Here is a 19539-nt window from a genome sequence, read left to right on the forward strand (position 1 = left end):
AAGAGTGCACTGAGCGATATGGACAGAAAAGGCCCGTCTCGATCGGCGGCCGGCTGTCCCGCGATGGGTGGAAATGGGGGAGGGGCGTCAGACGACGGGGGTCGTCCCGGAGGGCATTTCGCTTGGGGCGGGAGGGGAGGCTATCGTAGATGGAGAAGGTGGTATGCGACAGCGATGCAGGTACGGATACGGGGTAGCGGGCTCAAAGAGGAGCTTTGTCGATGAAGGTCTGTATCGTCTTCTCCCGTGATAACGGCGGGAGGATGTTTGACGGCTGGAGGGGACGGACGGGCGTATCGTGTTGTCAGTGGTGACTACTGTGGATTAGACTAGACTGGAGGCTGGGCCCACGGCGTAGCACCAGCCGAGACACGGAGCACGGGATAGGATAGGCTAGTTAGGTGCTGTAGCTGCCCGGAGCTGATAAAAGGTGGCCCCTGTCCTCTTCTGTCGTGCTGTGCGTTGGTCGACAAGAGTGGCCGGCCAGAATCGATGGCTGGCTGGGCTGGGTCTGGATTAGCTAGGGTGCTGGAGCCCGTGAGCCAGGCGGGCGGGTAAATGGTGAATACCTGGAGGCGGGGTTGACGAGGCAGGTACACTGTGAGGAAGCGATTGCGAATGAATGCTTAATGGTGATGATTGGCGATGGACAGCCAAAAGGTCTGATGTTGATGTCGACGTCAAGTTTGTTGACTGAGGGAAGCATCGAGGGCCGAGGTGAGGAATGGCTTTCTCCATGGATGAACCGGAGCCGACGGGATGGGGACGGGGACGGATTGGGGAACCTGACCTCACCTAAGCTTTCTCTGCCCATCTCGCAGCTCCATGCATGGAGACAGAATGGAACCTACAGTGGAGGCTACTGTACCAGTGGCAGTGGGCGGCGTCGTAATCAATCGACGTGCTAATGGAAACTTTCAGGTTCTTCCCCTCAAGCCCAGCGGGGTATTCTGGCGCCATCACAAGTAATTGGCCATCTACTGTATCCCGATGGGGACAGTACCTGGAATACCTGCAGCAAGCCTCAATATGATACCCGGTCACCGTGAACATGAACAATTGCTCACCGTGCTCGGTTTCAATCCTAAACTCATCATGCTCGTACTCGGACCTAGCTATTCCCTGCTCTTTCACGCATAAGAAGCCCAAGCTTTGGCCAGCAAACCATAGTATCCCAGCGTCATGGATTAAACAAGCTGTCACTCATACACCACACCAACTTGGAACAACCTCCAATCTTTCCAATCATCAAGACTCCGGCAAATTCCTCGTTTCACATTCTCTTTCCAATCTTGTTCACAACAAAGCCTCGTATTCTTCCTATTGCTCCCGAACGTGTGTGATCTTTCAGCCTATTCCCACCGATATCAACATCACGCGACCGTTCAAAATACACCCTCCGAGGCTTCCGATGACCTAACCTCCCGAGCCTTGATTACTCTTCAACAGGTTTCCAGATATGGACGAGCATTGCCGCGTCATCTTCAAGCGGGACAGCTGTTTCGAATGCAACAAGACCACGTTTGCTGTCATCCATGTTGGCATATAGTGGCTTGGCTCCTCGCCAAGACGACGACGATCCAATGATACACCTGGCATGGTCATATACTCTAGAACATTATCAGAACTTGCTCCATTATGCCTTAGATAGTCTATCCTGCACGCATATCCATTGCCTTGAAACTCCCAATCAACGATCTCTATCCATTCGTAGCATCATCACTCCGTGGTATCACCTAACTCCCAAGTCTATACTGAACGCCTCTATCTTGTTGGTGCCCAAGCCTGCAACCAATCCCTCATCTTATCCATGTTACCCTTCTCTGCTTCGCCCGCAGCGATGCACCAGTCCAGATCCCAGACGCCTTCACTGGACATCATCTCTGCAAGCTTGCGACTCCTCTGACTTGTCTCATCGGCGCAAAAGTATAGCGGCTCGTCCATATTCGGAATGCTAGCGAGAAGCGGCTTCACCAAAGGTAAAACCTCCCTCGCACTTGAAGGCTTGGGATCGAGTCCTGCGTTGGCTCGTCCTGTCTTACACCACGAGTTTGCGCAGTGAGCCTTGCCACATCCCGTCATGAGCTGGCCAAGATATCGTCTCTCAATTCGTCGCCGTAGCGCCTTTCCCTCTGGGTCGTGCATGCTCACGTATAGAGGGCCAAAGCAGATCGAGCAGAGCCCAATGTCGTTTTGGGCTTGCTCAGTTGAAGCTGCCTGCCTGACCTGGCCCCTTGGACCAACGCCAAACATTGTTCTCCCACAGTTGGCATTGCGGCAGATAGGCGGGTTCAGTCGAGACACCTTGTCAAGCTCGTGATGCTTGAGGTGTGTCTCCATATCTTTAAGTCGAACAATCTTATCGCAAAGGTGGCATTCCGTTGTTCGAGTGCCATCTGCCAACTCATGCGCTGTCAGCCCGGAGAGCACCACCTCCGGGCTGGGATTGAAAGGGTCGCCTTCTTGGGGAACCTCGAGGTGACAGAATCGGCAGAGAATGAGTTTTCCGGGGCACACGCTTGTCTGATGTCTTGCCAAGTCGGCCAGCGAATTGGTCGAGAACTCGCAGTGAGGACATTGACGTTGCGTGTGAAAGACGTCGTCGTGTTTCGCTCTGCTACGTGTTGAGTTCCCAAACGCCTCGTCCTTCTCGCAGTGCCAGTGCGCTTCCCATTCCGGGGAACCCTTCTTGAAAACCGACTTGCAGCCTGGACACACGATATTGTTTCTTCGGCAGAAGCTTTCATGAAGAACCATTGTTCGCTTGGGGATGTATTGTAAACAGTTGCTGCATTGAACATCCTCAGGAGAGTGCTCCTGTCCGTTGGCCCCGTTAGACCTAGACTGCTCATCTGGCAAGTTGGCGCTGGCTCGTAATGAGTATTCAAGTGCCTGTGTAGAGCTCTCCCCGGCGTCTAGATGTTTATAGCCATGGACGGATATCAAGATCTGCTCAGCCCCCTCAAGTTCGACGTTGGTAGGGCTTATCACGATCGTCTTCTTTCCATTCGTCGCTGGCGAAAAGTCGCCAAACACATGAGCTGTTTCTCGCGGGGGCGCTCGCTGTCGGGAAGACTTGGGTGTGATAAAAACATCAAGCGCATCCTCGTCCTCGCTGGTACTCAACTCAATGACGAGAGGTTGAGATCGGTTCCATGATGGTAGGGTATAGTCGACGTATTCGCCCTCAAGTACCTGCCCATCGACTGGCTTCCATATGTCAATATCTCCGCCTGAAGAGCTACCGCCTGATGTCCCTCGTTGTGTTGACATGATGCGTCTCAACGTCTCCCGGGCCTGCTCTTCATCCAAAGCTTCAATGTCGACCTCGAGGTCCGTATCCACCACACAGATGCCATCTCCCTCAGGAGCAACCTTGTCCACGAGCAGCTTGAACTCCTCACCACGTGCGCCCTTCACTGTCAACATGGCGCCTGTGCTGAGTGTAGTAAAGTTCTCTCTGAGCTGTCGTTCGAGTAGTGGCTTCCAATCATCCGGATTGTACCCCGCCTCCAAGGGTCTGAGTCGCACATAGGTGCCCTTGGGAAGTTGTCGCGCCTCAACCTTGATTTGGATGCCGTCGACATCCATGCTTCCACCTTCGAAAAGGGCCGGGTCCTTTTCAATAGACTCATCCGCTTGGCTGAGCGATAAGAAATCCTCCTCTTGCACTTCGAGAGCTTCTGCCAACCAAGAGCTCAACCCCAGAGTTCCCTCGGAAGCCGAAAACTCCCTGATACCCGCAAAGACGGCATTATTGTTCTTCGGATTGACGAGACGGAACATAAGGGGATTTGGTAGTTGCTGTGCGCTATCGGCATCGCTTCTTGATGCTGTGGAAAAAGACCAAGGGTCTGATCGGCTCGAGGTATTGGAAGGTCGGGATTGCGCTGCAGCAAGCAGCTGTTCGAGGGCGGACTGAGGGAGGAGGATCTTGTCGCCTCTGAGATTCTTGGTCGCTACAGCTGACGGATGAACGACAGGGAACGCGCCCGACCAGCGCAAGGGAGCTGATTCCTCCATCGTGAGGTCGGTTGCAGGAAATGGCAAGAAACTTGAAGAGGCAATGATCGGTTGGCGGGGTCTAGCTTGAAGATAGTGGAGAGAAGAGACAAGAGGCAAGTCAAGATGTTAATTAGAGAATCTGCATCTCATGCGACGACTGTTGATAAAAATGAGAAAGTACCTCCGACATGTTTGCTATAAAGGTCGTACATGAGTTACATACTCGTCCAACAATTAAAAACGACGATGCTCAGTCAGCGGATTCGGTGACGTTCTTCCAGCATCGTCTGGAAGCTGAACCGTGACGACCAGGCAGCCAAGCAACTCGAATTGCCTTACATAATCTTCCGTCTCGGCTTGTCTTGTCAGCGGATGCGGACTAACAAATATCCGAAGTCTCATGCCTTCAACCCCAGGTTTCATGCGACACTAACAATATTGTGCATCACGATGCCGGCTCAACATCCAGCCAGCTTCCGGTCATGCATGCGAGACGAGGTCTTGGCAGCGGGCGGCAAGCATCGACAGAAACGGCATGGTGTCATGAGATTCCCCTAAAAGGGAATTACAACCCCAAGGACAACGTGCGCAACAAACAATATCCAGTTCGAGATAAACTACGCCCAGACAAAACGCACACGCAGCATCTCATCTCACTAATAAACTAATCGGCGAGATACAACAACACGGGCCCGGGAAGAAACCCGGCCCAACCACGTTGGTGCAGCTAGGGGCTTTGACTTGACGGTATGGCGCGCCAGGGACCGTCGCCACGCAATCTCATGCTGGCAAATACTCGGTGGTATCCAGGAGTCGAGGTCTTGGCATTCTGTGCGGGCAATGTAAGGTAAGGTGTCCTTCGCTTTACTTGCCGATCGCAGACTATCTCCGAGTTCACCGCTCTCTTCGTCTCGCGGGATGCCGATTTCACGGCGTCTTTTGTTTGAGATGGATTCGTTCGCATGTGTGATGTCCCCCCACTGGGGACAGAGGCGGCTAAATGCAGCGAGCCTAGGTCATGATGGCTGGCTAAAGAAGATGGATGGCACTGCCGGCACGCCTCTCCGAGTGACAACAACGACGGGGAGTTTGCAATGCACGGAACGTGGAGAAGAGATTGGCGGCGGCAGGTCGAAGCACAGCAGAAACACGAGCCAGCTCATCTAAGTCACATCTCACCTATCTGGCCTATCCATCCCTTGCAAGATCCGCGACTTGTTTGGACGCAGAAAGCACAGCAAAGGCCATCATGAGGCTTTAGACGCTGTCTTATCCTGGCCCCACCCGCCCGGGCTTGGTACGATCTGCGAGCGGACCCCCCAGATTCTGGTACGTTGATCAGGTCAAGCTTGTCGAGGTCCTGGACCTGAATTCCCAGGGAGCGAGCTTGAGCCTGGGATAGAGCAGCCAGCCTGCAGTAGGGACCAGCCTACAGCCTGGCCTCTGTGACCACCCATCCCTCGCATTACAGGTAGGATCGCGGACATGTGACACAACCAGCCCGCCCTGCCCATCCTGTATCCAACCATGACAAGAGGTCGTCACCACTTGTTGTGTTTTTTCCCCTCACCGCGGAGGTGCTTTTGATGTTTCCATGATTCCCCCATCTTACAAGGTCCGTCACAGCAAGCTTGCACAGCATCCCGAAGGGGCCGAAAGGGGGACCGGGGGGGTGTTGCACTTGACAGCCTCAAAAAGTAGGGGACTGACAAGGGCTCTAAGCTTTAGCAGGTAAACGAACGAAACGTTGGAACAGACAGGCGGACAAAGGAAGCCGGGCATGGTTCTTGCAGCGTCATTGCATTACGTCTTGAGCCCCCATTCGCCTAGTCGCCCCCCAAAAAGACCAGAAGCTCACTCGAATGGTGCGCCTGAGGGGAGGGGGGGGGACCTCCTACCTAAGCGGAGCTACCGCTTGCGAACACGGGCCTGCCAGCGATAAGATGGGATCCAGCTGGAGCTGGTGATGCCATCTTGTCAAGACATCAGGCCGGCCAGATTTCAGGTCGGCCATTCATCAAACATGACAAGAGTCGCTAGTCGACTAGGGTTCGTGACTCGACTCGACAGACACACGCCTCTCCACTCGCAAGCTTCTCTTGACGGGCCGATCCCTCACCTATGTTGAACCGCCCGGCCCCCCCTTTAACCTGGTTCTTGTCTTTGGTTGAGGTCCGTCCTTGTGCTGTGTTGTGCTGCCTCAGCAAGCATATCTGACTTGTGTCCGGTCCGGCCGGCTGCGCTCTACCGTGTCTCTGACGGGGGAGAGAGAGTGGGGGGCTCAACAACAAGACCTCTCAGGTGGCCGTGGTGGATGATGATGAGCTCACACACATTGGATAAACCGTCTATCGCTTCCCAAGATGGTTGCCAGCAAAAATGCCCCAAGCTTTCACACAGCACAGCTTCCAAACAGCCTTTGTAATGCCAATGCATCATCCATCCCCGATACTGGGTACACCCTCCCCTCCCTTCGCCTCCCTCAATAGGGACAATCCCAACAGCGCAGCGCAGAACCTAGCTTCGCCAATCCAATCTCATCTCATCCCATCCCGACCTGTCCTATCCCATGCCCATCCCACACCCAGACAGGGCATCTTCCCCCAGACGAAACCATGTCTGGAAAGGAAGCTTTGGTTCCAGCGAATCGTTGCCGCCCTGGCCGCTGCGCATGGGCTTGTGCTTGGTGCTCCCGGACAAATCTGTCTTATTAGTCCGCCTCATGGGTTGATATCTTTAAACAGCCTCGTCCTCCTCGAACGTTGTTGTTCTTGTTTCTTCCTCTTGTCTTCATCCTCCCCCCCTTCCCTTCATTAGCCCTCCTTGCCAGTTGGGCTGTCCTTCATTAATCCTTCCCCCCGTGATTGTCCATGAGATTCTGGTCAGCCTGACATGAGCCAAGTTATTGTCGACCACGAAACGCGCGTAGAGATCCTCCAGATCCGACCCAAGGGCTTGACCCTCTTCGACGCTCTGTACAACTCCCTCGTTCTCAGGAACACGCTGCCCTATCTCCCCGTGTCTGGCCTGCTGAACCTTGCCGCCACCTGCCGCGACCTCCGGTGCCTCATCTACCAGACGCCTGGCGTATTTCGTCACCTCGACCTCACGCGGGTTAAGACGGCGCATTTCGGCACCACCAACACCGAAGCTGAGCGTAGTCTTTCTGTTTGGCGCAATGTGCAGCTCTCCGAGTACTTGACTGAGGATGAGTGAGTCTCTTTCTCCATCATGAGCTATCTGACCCCCTGTCGCTGGCGCTGCGACCACTTTAATGACCCGCTAGCTAACTGACGATTCCCACTTACAGCTTCTACGCCGGGCCCTTGAGGGGCATCTTTTCGACGCTCAAGCAGCGAGACATTCTCCGCGATGTTCAATCTCTGATCCTCGACGGCCTCTCGGTCACGGCCGAGCTCTGCCACGAGATCATCAACGACCCGACTTACAGCGTGCGCATGCTCTCGATCCGCGATGTCAAGAACCTGAACCACGGCAAGCTGCGCGCCGCGCTGGCTTATGCCTGTCGCAGCACCCGCCCAGAGGGTGCCCCGCGACTCAAGGCTCTGTACATCTTTGGTTCCAAGGAGCCTGCGACGCCTCTACTCCACGACGCCGACACTACCAAGATGTCGGTTGGGGAAGGTTGGAACCACAAGAGCCACAAGGCACTGAGCGCATCTCTTGAGGGAGAGGCCGACGCCTGGTGGTCTCGTAAGGGTCGAATGCTCAGCAATGGCATTGACGCAGACTGGGCGCAATGCCTTCTAGCATGCCAAGGTCTCATCTCCTTTGATGCCGTGCTGTGCCAGGGCCCACGCCACAGCAACTCGCCAGCCTTTGGCAAGATGCATCTGCGATATGCCTGCAACCCTGCCATCGCCACCTTTGCGGTTGGCGGTTGCGCGTCCTGTGGCAAGGCGCCCGAGGGGCTCATGAACACTGAGACAACCCATCCTTCAGCACTGCCGCTGCTGTCTCCGCCGCCGATCCTCTCATCGTCTGTGCAGGCGGCCACTGCGCCCCGGCCCGGAGGCCAGCCCTTTGCAGCGCGATGCGCCGACTGCCTTAGGGACAGGTTCTGCGTGACGTGCAACAAGTGGTGGTGCGAGACGTGCTACGAACCATTTGGCCATTCTCACGGCGTGGGCATGCATGAACCGAGCGTCACGATTGTTGAGTATGACGGAAGCTGGAACTCGCTGGACCAAGTGGAGCCGGCGCCAGCAACAATGACCAAAGCCAAGGTACGAGACGGTCTTTGTAGAACCTGCACCATGGACGTAGGATCATCGACCTGAAGGAGCGAGCACGCACCGTCATTCGCATTGCACGGGGAACCGGCCGAATCAACTGCCGTAATCCACTGGCGAAAGAAATTGTATGCATCTGCTCTAAGGTGGTGATTCCGAGACGAGCAATACTCCATCTCCTTTGTCTACTGTTGTGACATGTTTGCTGACCAGAAACATAGGCCCGCGTCTCACGAAGCTGCTGGGAATGCGGCATGAATGTTTGTTTCTCCTCTGCCCATCGTTATCTAACAAAGCTGACCTTGACGATAGTGCGATGACTGCATCGAGCGCACGCAAAAGATCTGCAGGAAGTGCTGCGGCGGATACTGCCTCACGCACAACGAGGGTTCCTCGTCGTCTTTCGTAAGTTGATCCTTGATGTCGCATTCTAGAATCGTACGCTAACTTCCTTTATAGTGTGATTGTATGTAACTCGGTCCCGCTTGACCCCCCTTGACTTGTTTACTGACCGACTGATTAGGGTGCTTCTCACGAGGTCGAGGCCTCACGCGCGTCTAGGCCCTCAGGGTGAAACCTCAGTCAACGACCGCTGCAGCGGTGAAAATGCGCGCTCGGCCCCATGCGTTGGTTGTTTGCTGCTGTATCAGCCAGCGAGCGACAGGCGCGTGAGCCATCATCACGGACAAGGGACCTGGACCTGCAAGTCTGACAGGGCTGAGCTGGACAAGCAGATACATCTCCGTCCGTCACACCACTCACGGAGATTTATGTTTTGGAACCTGGAACGGTTTTCTGTTGTTCCCTGGTCTGAATAAGCTAGGGGGTTTGTCTATGCTCAAGGAAAACACGGACATCTCGGAAGCGCGATCCCTGGAATATGGGGGCGTGGTTCTAGATTGCGCCTTTGGATAAGGGGAGGATCTTGATACCCACGGGTCATTGTTTGTGGACTATTAATGGTCGGGCGCATTGAGGGCATGGCTGAGTGAACACATGCTGGGAGTTTTCTTTTGGTGGTGCACGACATGTTTTTGTTATTGCTTTACTTTTTGGTATGAATGACGGTATGGCTGGAATATGGTATTCTTTTGATGGGACTTGAGAAACATGGGTTTCTGGAGTCAAGGAGCAAACAGGATGGGATGGATGAAACTCGCCTCTTTTCAGATACTCACCACTATTCGTTTGGTAATTGGACAAGTCCCCCCTTTGGTATGAGATTGTATCGTATGATTGTCTCCGTGATCTTCGGGTTTAAGGAAGTGCAATGGTTGACACTTGATATCTTGTGAAAGTCCCATCTGGCGTCATCAGTGGTCCCAGATATGGGGTGATGCTATTCCAAGCCCCCCCGCTTGGCCATCGACGGAAGAGGATAGTCCGACGAGCGGGCAATAGAACGGAGATGGATGACCGACGGGTGTGTTTGTTCAGATGATCCATGCAGTCATCGAGGTCATCTGGTCGTTTCGAAGCTGGCCTAATATTTTTCTTTTCGAATTGGAGAACTTGTTCTTTTTCTTTCCCCCTCCATTTTTCTAGTGTTATCGCCGTTCAAAATGTCACGCACACGCTCTGGAATCATTGGCAACCTGCTGTCGACGATGGCGCAAGTGCTTGACTCGATTACGCACTTGAACTAATTCTAGACTGGGCCGGACCCTCGGAATCCCGTTTCGTCTCTGGTCATGATTCATCACAAAGACACAAGGAAAAATGCGATATTCCGCGATCGCGCTTAATTGCGGCGGATCGGATCGGGATGCAGCAAGAGTGAGGCTAATATGTGAACCCTTGAGAGAGCTGACAAACACAGGAGGACCCCTTATTTTGATGTCTTTTCTTTCTATCTTGTAGAGAGAGTTTCGTTCAACTCTCAATTGTCTTCTCTTGTCCTTTCCCGATATCGCCGAGCACTCCCCGAAGCTCGAGTCTCTCTCGTGAATTTCTCTCGGGCTTCTCCACAAGCCGACCCGCGCCGATTACCTTTATCGGAAGGACCCTGAGAGACCCAAACCGAAATTCTCGCTCTTTGCGATACCCTACCTCTCTCGTATATTCACCCTTGATCGTCATTGGCGATAGCTTCAGAATCAATGGCGACCCTGCGAAAACCCCTCTCCGATGTCCTGCCTCCTCTGATACTCGGCACGGCTACCTTCAACCACCAGTATCATCCCGATCCGGCGCACATGCCCTATACCGACATCGTCGGACGCGCGCTCGCTCACAACATCCTCGGCTTCGATACCTCGCCCTACTACGGCCCCTCCGAGATTCTTCTTGGTGATGCGCTGCGCAAGTTGACACCTCCGCCGCCGCGAGAGGGATACTTTCTCATTACAAAGGCCGGTCGCATCGCGAGCGACGAGTTTGACTACTCGCCTGCTTGGATCCGGTACAGTGTGTGTCGCAGTCTGGAACGACTGGGCACGCCGTACTTGGACTTGGTATACACACACGACGTCGAGTTTGTGTCGCCTGAGGAAGTCCTCGGTGCGGTCATGGAGCTGCGGCGGTTGAGGGATCAGGGCTTGATTCGATACGTGGGCATCAGTGGATATCCTGTCGATACGCTTGCCTCGCTGGCCGAGATGATTTTGCGCGAGACAGGAGAGCCGCTTGATGCTGTTCTATCGTATGGGCATTTCTGTGTTCAGAATAGCCAGCTGGGTGAGAAGGCTCTGCTGGAGAGGTTCAAGGATGCTGGGGTAGAATGCTTGTTGAATGCTAGCATGCTCAACATGGGACTGTTGACGACCCGTGGTGTTGATAACAGTCCCATGGCGACTTGGCATCCTGCTCCTGGAGAGCTTCGGCAGTTGTGCTCTAACCTGTCTGCCATTGCGCAACAAGAAGGCGAGCATCTGGAAGAGGTAGCCATTCGATGGGCGCTTGAGAACTGGGCGCGCGTAGGATCGCCATTCGGTACCAAGCTCAACCCAGGATCCTCAAGCCGTCTCGGCGTCAGCGTCATGGGTGTCTCAAGCGTCGACGAGCTGGAAGAGACATGGAACCTGTGGAGCAGCGTGGTAGGCCTCGCAGACGCTGAGGCCCAGCGCAGGGAGAAGATTGCTAGGATTGTAAAGGACAAGATGTGGCCAACTCTCGGGCGGTGGAAGGATTTCGAGTGGGAGAGCGGCGGGCCCAAGTTTGTCAATGCGAGGATCGAGATGGGGGTTGTTCCGAGGGATGGGACGGCTGAGAGGTGGCGGTTGATACCCAGCGTGTTGGATACGCTTAAGATTTAGGGAGAGCAGGGTTAATGAAATGACTGAATTGCTGCGTCTGTTTGTCTCTAGCTTGATGATCTCTAACGAGCGTGACTTGATCTTCGCGACGTGTTTGCGCAGTCGACTGCCTTAAGAGATGGCTAAGAAACAAGCTTAACATTTCGTTGGACAATCCAGGGTAGATCTGGAGATTATGTGGATCTGCACCATCGTATCTCGCATTCCCAGATTCCCATGGTCTCAACGCCACCTTGTAACTCCCGTGCAGATCCTCGGATCTTTAAGCAAACAGCCAATGTGGATGCGCTTGTGGATGCATCTCGTATTTCGCATTCAGGACGCGAATTCATGTGGATGGGTTCCCGGAAGATCAAGATGAAGAGTTGGAGATATAAGAGCAGACTGGTAGTTCTGGGTAAAGTGACATTATGAACCTGCAGAGCAATCAACTCCTCACTACCAACATGACTCTATTACAATCATTTACCTTTATCCTGTCTTTGACAGCTTCATTTGCTATGGCGAACTTGAAATGTCGTCCAGAAGGCCCTGTTCTTCCACGACCTACAGCCTTCGCTGAATCCGCCATCTTCAAAGACGCAGCAGCCAACCTAACAGACACCCTTGACGCTGCCGTCTCCGGTTCCATCACCGCAGGCTGGCCCGTAAATAATGTCTCTTTTTCGCTGGCCGTGATCAGCGCCGACCAAGACAAGCCGGGCGTTCCCATCTGGGAGTATCACCATCTCGCGTCTGCGAATGAGAACGGCACGAAGGATCTTGACAGGGATTCGCAGTATCTCATCGGTTCGGTGTCCAAGGTCATTGCTACCTATGTGCTCTTGAAGAGTGGCGTTGATCTAGATGCCCCGGTGACGGAGTACCTCCCGAAGCTGGGGGATAAGAAGTCGACTATCCAGTGGAGGGATGTGAGCTTGAGGATGTTGGCTTCGCATCTTAGCGGTGCACCTGCAAATTGTGAGTTTTACAACCATTAAACGTCCGGGAGTTTAACCTAATTGACAATCCGCAGACGGCTTCTCTGAATTTTACGCCTTAAAGGAAGTGTTCCTCTCCATCGGCTTTCCACCAGTCGATGATAGCGACTACCCACCCTGTGGTGTTACGGGACTCAACAAAGGATGCTCACGTCAAGGTAGGGCACTGTAGCAAACCGACTAATCCTAAAGCTAACATCTTCTCAGGTTATCTCACCGGGATGACACGGTCGTATCCTCAGACGGCTCCGAATGAGCGCCCGGCCTACTCCAACATGGCCTTTGTCATTCTCGGCATGGCCCTGGAGGAGTACACTGAGAAGAACTTTACCCAGCTTGTGAAGGAGATTGTTTCTGATCCTTTGGATCTTGAGAGTACCTATCCTTCCCCTGGAGATTCTGACAAGGCTGTCATCCCTCCCGGGGAGAGTAGCTGGGGCGCAGATTACAAGGAGAACACACCGTGAGTGGCCAGCATTTCAGGGAGACCAAGGCTAACAACAATAGTGCTGGAGGGCTAGTCTCTTCTCTCTCAGATCTTTCCAAGTTCTCATATTCTTTACTCTCCCGGGCCATCAACCTCACTTCCACCGAGATCGATGCCTGGCTGAAGCCAGTCGCTTTTGCTGGCAATGAGCATACCATGACCGGCATGCCGTGGGAGATCCTTCGCTCCTCGAAGCTTACACCAGCCCATCCCCACACTGTTACTATTTACGGCAAGAGTGGTGGTGCCCAGAATTACAGAACTCAACTTGACTTTGTCGACGAATACGGCTTTGCTGTGGTCCTCCTCACGGCTGGGCCCATGAAGGCGGCACCGATCCTGAGAGATGCTATGCTTGCTACCTTTGTGGCCGCTGCAGATGAGATATCTAGAGACCAGGGAGAGAGGTATGAGCAAAAGTTTACAAACAAGGGAGGCAAGGATCAAGTTTTTGTCGAGGCATCCCTCAAGCAGGACAAAGACTCGATGGTTCTGGCGTCACTTCGCCGTAACAACACAGATATTGTTGCCGGGCTCGCCAAAATCTGGACCTTTGCTCTTGGAGGTTTCCTTCCTACAGTTGGTCCAAAGATCCGCGTCTTTCCAAGCGACCTCCGTGAGAAGGCGACCCTCGACGGCAAGCCCGTCACCAAGGAGGTCTGGCATCTCTGGCCGGATATCGGCTCAGACTTCAAGACGGATTTGCCTGGAAAGACGATAGAGGGCATGAACTGTGGGGGTTGGACTGTTCAGGACTGGGTGCATTATGACGGAGAGCCGTTGGATCGGGTGGTGGTCTATGCCGGAGAGGATGGCGATGTTGAGGGATTTGAAGTGCCGTTCTTGAGATCTGGGGGTTTGTACCCTTCATAAACAGGCCGTAGACGTCTATGAGATAGAGGCTCAAGCTTGGTAGATATAAATTGCAATTATTTGCTTGTGCCGAGTCACCTTTGGGCTCAAGGGTATTCGGATCTGGCTGTGCGCATCACAACTACTAGCGTTCAACGTCGTGGGGGTTAAAATGGAGACAAATCAAGAAGGGAGGGATATTCTAGAACAAACCTAAGGGGTAATTCGGATACCTATCATCCTAGTCATTGTTCATTTGTAATCTTTGAACGAGTAGCTTTCTTGTAGTCTAGCCTTTCCCCCCCTCAACCCTTGAAACAGCCATCACAACATCCCACCCAAGGCTCATCGCAACGCTCCTCGTTTATTTGCCGACACAAACCTCGCTACTAGGTCTCTGTTTTGAACCATCAGAAATGCTTTCATGAGAATCAGTCGTCTTTTAGCTCATCATTTCACGTCATCGAAAGTCGGCAGCTTCCAGCGAGAGTCATCCTGCTCAAGTTAGATCTCCGTGTCCATCAGTTACAGAACCAACGTACAAAGTAACCCTGCTGGCGCAAAAGCTGCTCCTCATCCTCCTCGGCAAAGTCATTATCCTTGGCCCATCTCTTCAGCATCTCAGTATTGAAATCCGGAGGTGACATGCCCTGCAGTCTCCAATAGTCACGCGGAGTCTCATAAACGTTGGACTCCCACTTGATGCCCTTGGGCTTCAGGACAGGACGGACCACGCCATCCAGCGCCTTCAGGAATCTCTCGCCTCCAAGCGGGCTGCGGATGTTGGCCGCGGCGTGGTAAATGGAGATGGTGGCCGAGTTGTGGGCAGGCTCGCCGCCAGACCTCCTCGGATGAGATCTACGTTCGGAGTTTCATGCCGAATATGATATCCTATGGGGTAATTTTGAGCCCGACGTTGTCACGATATCCGCTGTTACTGGGTTGGTGTCATGGTTAAAAGCAGAACACCATGAATGGGCTTATGATATTGATATCATATCATACCATGGCGGGTCGACACCGGGCCAGGAACCAGGGCAGCCTTGGAACTGCTGCATCTGGGCATTAAAACAACTACAGTCTTGCTAAAGCGATTTTATTTTGTGATAACTACCTGCTACTAATAGGCGGTTGTCTCATATGAATACTTGGAAACGGGTGGCTCTCTACACTCATCAACGTGTTCATAGTCATCCCCAGTTTTCACTCTCCACGGTCAGCTTGGGGATGACCTGTGAAGTACAGCAATCTTTCAAACAGGATATTGCCAGTATAAGCTAAACCTGCAATTTCTGCCATCCTGTAGAAGTTCATTGTATTGATCTCATTGGTCCATCATGCACATTCCGTCCCGTTACTTCCCCGCTTCAGGAGATCCCGTCGGCCAACCTTGTTCAACGCTATGACAATCATCAAAACTCCGACGGCGTTTATGTGATCAACCTCACCTCTAAGATCACAGTTCCATACAGCCACAAAAGTTCAAACCAAACTCCCTATTGTTGCTGTTGTGTTATAACTCGGAGTCCGAAAAGACGGTGTCTGGTCACCTTTTTGACGGAATGTCATTTATCCACCACGAGAACGCCGCCCATGTTACCGCACCTGTGAGGGACGTATGACGAAGATCTCATTATATGAAGTGGAAATATTGTCCAAAACCGGAACTTAGAGGCTCTCGGCCCGGGGAAGCCGTATTGGCAAATGTGGTTGAAAGAAGCTCGCGGATCCCGAGGTGTACACCGGGAATTTTGATGAAGGGCCATGAGGTTAGGAAAACTCCGCTGCGATATCAAGCAAGACAATGAGATTATATTCAGAGAGTTCAATGCAATCTTTGAGAAATTCCCGTAATGTCTCTGGGAGCGTCTGGCCTCTCTCACAACTGCATACTACGCTCAACAGCCAAGTCAAACAATATTCGGATAGCACTAAAGTCTTGGATCATTGGTGATGAAACAGTACCTGGCTTCGTTCGGCTTTCATATTCAAAAGCCCGATAGGGGTATAGGGGCATCGGGGATTTAATATAATAGCTAATATATTAAATATTACATATATTAAAAAATATAGACTTTTATTATTTATAGATTAATATATAATAAGACAAAATTAGCCTTTATTTAGCTATATAATAAGGCGCTAAAGATGCAGTATTAATAAAGCGGTGATACCTAGGTTATATTATTACTTTCCAAGATCCACTATAGGTCGATATAGACCTGCAGCCTTCCTCGATTAAATATATAATGTCATGATTGGTCCAGAGGTGGAACGATCTCCTGTCACGTGTGAGCCAATTTCTAGCTAACCCCTCATCTTCAGATCAACCCTTCTAGTCGTCATCGTAGCGGGCATGTGCGACACACCAGCTTTCACTCTATTTCCGGCGTGTATTCTTTTCTAGTCTCTGGGTAGCATCCCGGGCTAACAGTTCGACGTAATGGCCGACCCATTAAGCATCTCCGCCTCGATCCTCGCAATAGTCACCGCTTCAGTGGTGTCGGTCAAGTCCCTCAAAGAGACGGTCGAGCGTTACAGAGGTCGGGACGAAACCCTTCGTCGGCTCATTGGTCAGCTTGAGGACCTCGTTAGTATTTTGGACACTCTTGAGAAGATTTCGCAGGTTGAAGCGTCCATGCTTGCCCTCCTGAAGGGTCCTGTCGAGCGATGTAGGCAGTTGTGCCAGGCTTTTGAGGTGGTTATGAAAGACTTCGTCGGGAAGTCGTCCACAGGTTTCCGAGACTGGGCGAAACTGGAATTCATGAAGGGAGACATCAACGAATTCATGAGAACTCTTTCCGGGTACAAATCGACGATTTCAATCGGGCTGGGAACCATTACGTTGTATGTGATGCAGTAGAACGTGATGAAAAGCGGACTAACCAACCTCTACAGACAAACTTCTAAAACCACATGCGATGTCCTTGAGCAGTACAGCGAGATGGTTCAAGATACCACATATAACCTCAATGTTCAGCTGCAACGCATCAACGAGAAGATGGAGCGGTTTCCTTCGGAGGAGCCAGACACCACCAGATTGGACTTGAGAGATGAAAGCACAGTTATCAAGCACTGCATTGGTATCTGCGAGGAAGCGATGTCCCGTATTGGATCAATGATCGACCGTGAAAGACTCGTGTATTCAGCCGCACTCTCAGAACAGGCCACGGCAGACGCTACCTCAACCCATCCTAAGCTTTTCCAGGCTCACGAGGAGACCCGTGAAATGCTAGAGAACAATCGTGACAGCATTGCCAAATTCCTCGGGCGGCTGCAAGAACGGCTTAGCTCTCTGGCAATGGAACAACACCCTGACTCAGAGCGAAGGAAAATGCAGTTAGAGAAAGACATCAGAGCTTTGGAAGACAGTCTAGAGGTGTGCAGAATCGCCAGTACCGAGGTGAGCCATCAAAGGGTACACACGTTCGGGGAAGTCGTCGCCGAAGGTAAAAGCGATCAGGTCGTGGTCACGACTTTGGCAGACCTTTTCAACGTTGGGAAGGCGATAGCCAAGGACAACTCAGGGCAGCTCATCGGCTCGATGGCTGGTGTCGAGCTAATTCAGCTGTCCAAGGATCGGTACAGCAACCTGCGTTTTAGTGCTGCCGATACGTCGCGAGTTAACCTCATGCCTCCACTCACGAAGAATAGTGAACTTCGTGTTCCTGGCCAAGAGGTGAACGACCAACAGCCGGAGCCGAGGGTGAGCTCTTCTAAAGCGCTTCCCAACGAGACGAAGAAGCGGACCCTTTAATGCCACTCTCGAACGCAAGGCCATTGGGGGGTGGAATTTAGCAAAACTCCTAATGCACGGTCCATTATATTCCCTTGTCTCAAAGAGGACTCACTACCAGCCAATCTTTCATAGAGCCTATACAACCCGGACTTCTTATTTTTATATCACTCCACGACTATGTTGTAAATCGTAGCAAGAGAAGCTATGGAAGTTACCCGACCCGAGCCATGAGGGTGTAGCCAGGGCAAACCAGAAGCGCAACGGGACTCCTAAATGGCAGCGGTATACAAAACACTTGTGACAGTGTGAGTGACCGAGCTCGATGCATTGTGACATCCTCCGACCTAGCCCCTGAGATTGATTCCCGTTTTAATCAGAATGCTTGATTATCGAGTCACAAGACTATGCCTCAACTCACCTGATCCTTCATAAAGTATTCTCTAAAGTACGACGGAGATTCAATCCGATGTGCGTAAAACTCGACGTGGTGACTAAACTCCGTCGGACTTTATCTAGGATGAGGAGGCTCTCTAGAGGAGGGGTGTTGTATGATCACTAATCTTAGCCGCTCCTCCTCTCGGAGATATCTGATAAACCGGACCAGATAATCCTGGCGCCTTGAGCAGGGAGCACCAGATCTGCCGAGGCGTTGGCAGTGTCGAGTAATGCGAGCCTTGGCCCCCTACGAAACCACATGGGTGGACTTATTATGATAGACCTAGGGCATCCTCTCGCATCAATAACAGGCGCTCTTGGTGTATGTGAGTTTCTTGTGCCGAATTCTTACTCGGCCATTGAAGTTGGCCGAGGTAGGCTCATCAAACTCGAGGTTATAAACTAAGCTTTCTCTTAAATGTCGTCACGCAAACTCATCCGCCCAACCACAGCAACATTCACTCAAGAATACGAAATTCAAGGCCATGCGCGAAGACATTCAAGTTCTGACTCATGACAAAACCATTCTTCGAGGTTGGTTCTATCCCGCTGGAACCAAGGCTCCAGTGGTGGTCATGTCGCCGGGTGTAAGGCTACCATCATGCGGATCCGTTGAGACACTGAAACTCTGACACGGTGATATTCCAGTTCTCTGGGATCAAGGACAACTTTCTCCCTAACTTTTCCGAAAGATTTCAGCAAGCAGGCTTTGCAGTGCTTTTGTACGATCATCGAAACGGGGGAGATAGCGATGGACTCCCGCGACATCATACGAACCACTACGAGCAAACACAAGATGCTCACGACGTGATCCACCATGTAACCACGCGTCACGGCGTCGACCCGGAACGTATTGCTATATGGGGCAGTAGTTTCTCTGGGGGCATCGCTTGATTGTTGGCGCAATCGATCCACGTGTCAAGGTGGTTGTCGCGCAGGTGCCTTTCGTCTCGGGGAGGTCGACCAGGGAGTCTTTGCCAAAGTCCGTCATCACTCAGACCTATACTGACCGTGGCAAGACGTCGGCTTTAGACCCGACTTATATGCGGATCTTTCCTGACAGTTTGGAGGAAGCTCAAAACCCTGCCAACGGGACCGTCTTAGGCACAGGAGAGTGCTGGCGCCATCTTCAAGTCGTCGAGGAAATGGGCCACGAGAAGGAGAACAAAGTCACTGTGCAGAGCTTTCCCCACGCTATTCGAGCTAAACCCAGTGCTTTTGTTAGTCAAATCTCTCCAAAGCCCCTGTTCATGACGGTGTGTCTGCAAGATTCGGTCATTGATCCAAAGGTTCAACTCGAGGCCTTTTCCAAAGCTGGGGAGCCGAAGGAGCTGCTTGAACTAGATTGTGGTCACTTTAATGCATATCGGGATGGGTTTCTCGAGGAGAATATTGCGGCTCAGGTTGCTTTCTTGCGCAAGTATTTGTAAGAGAAGGGAGGAACCTAAGTAACGTGGCTGGGTTCCTCAAGGATTTGGAATAAATGAATGGAATATCCAAGTACAATTGACAGAATAAATACCAACATCCGAAT

General features: G+C 52.3%; 4 protein-coding genes across 4 annotated transcripts; all 4 read left to right on the forward strand.

Annotated features, from left to right (window-relative positions):
- Positions 1-6897: 6897 nt before the first annotated feature.
- On the forward strand, positions 6898-9135 carry NECHADRAFT_58746 (uncharacterized protein; the record flags this gene model as incomplete). Its single annotated transcript, XM_003041500.1, has 7 exons — positions 6898-7217; positions 7316-7584; positions 7651-8150; positions 8480-8518; positions 8571-8663; positions 8718-8724; positions 8782-9135. 7 exons carry the CDS (start codon positions 6898-6900, stop codon positions 8817-8819), a joined length of 1266 nt encoding a protein of 421 aa, XP_003041546.1. The 3' UTR covers positions 8820-9135.
- A 1222-nt stretch (positions 9136-10357) lies between these two features.
- On the forward strand, positions 10358-11512 carry NECHADRAFT_34878 (uncharacterized protein; the record flags this gene model as incomplete). Its single annotated transcript, XM_003041501.1, has 1 exon — positions 10358-11512. The coding sequence occupies one exon, from the start codon at positions 10358-10360 to the stop codon at positions 11510-11512; it is 1155 nt and encodes a 384-aa protein (XP_003041547.1).
- A 500-nt stretch (positions 11513-12012) lies between these two features.
- Positions 12013-13852, forward strand: NECHADRAFT_34902 (uncharacterized protein; the record flags this gene model as incomplete). The annotated part of the gene is made up of 4 exons (XM_003041502.1): positions 12013-12472; positions 12528-12650; positions 12700-12955; positions 13000-13852. 4 exons carry the CDS (start codon positions 12013-12015, stop codon positions 13850-13852), a joined length of 1692 nt encoding a protein of 563 aa, XP_003041548.1.
- A 2422-nt stretch (positions 13853-16274) lies between these two features.
- Positions 16275-17737, forward strand: NECHADRAFT_58750 (uncharacterized protein; the record flags this gene model as incomplete). Its single annotated transcript, XM_003041503.1, has 2 exons — positions 16275-16678; positions 16772-17737. 2 exons carry the CDS (start codon positions 16275-16277, stop codon positions 17586-17588), a joined length of 1221 nt encoding a protein of 406 aa, XP_003041549.1. The 3' UTR covers positions 17589-17737.
- Between the last annotated feature and the right edge of the window lie 1802 nt (positions 17738-19539).

The sequence above is a fragment of the Fusarium vanettenii genome (assembly GCF_000151355.1).
Source record: "Fusarium vanettenii 77-13-4 chromosome 3 genomic scaffold NECHAsca_44_chr3_2_0, whole genome shotgun sequence".
Classification (NCBI taxonomy): Eukaryota; Fungi; Ascomycota; class Sordariomycetes; order Hypocreales; family Nectriaceae; genus Fusarium; species Fusarium vanettenii.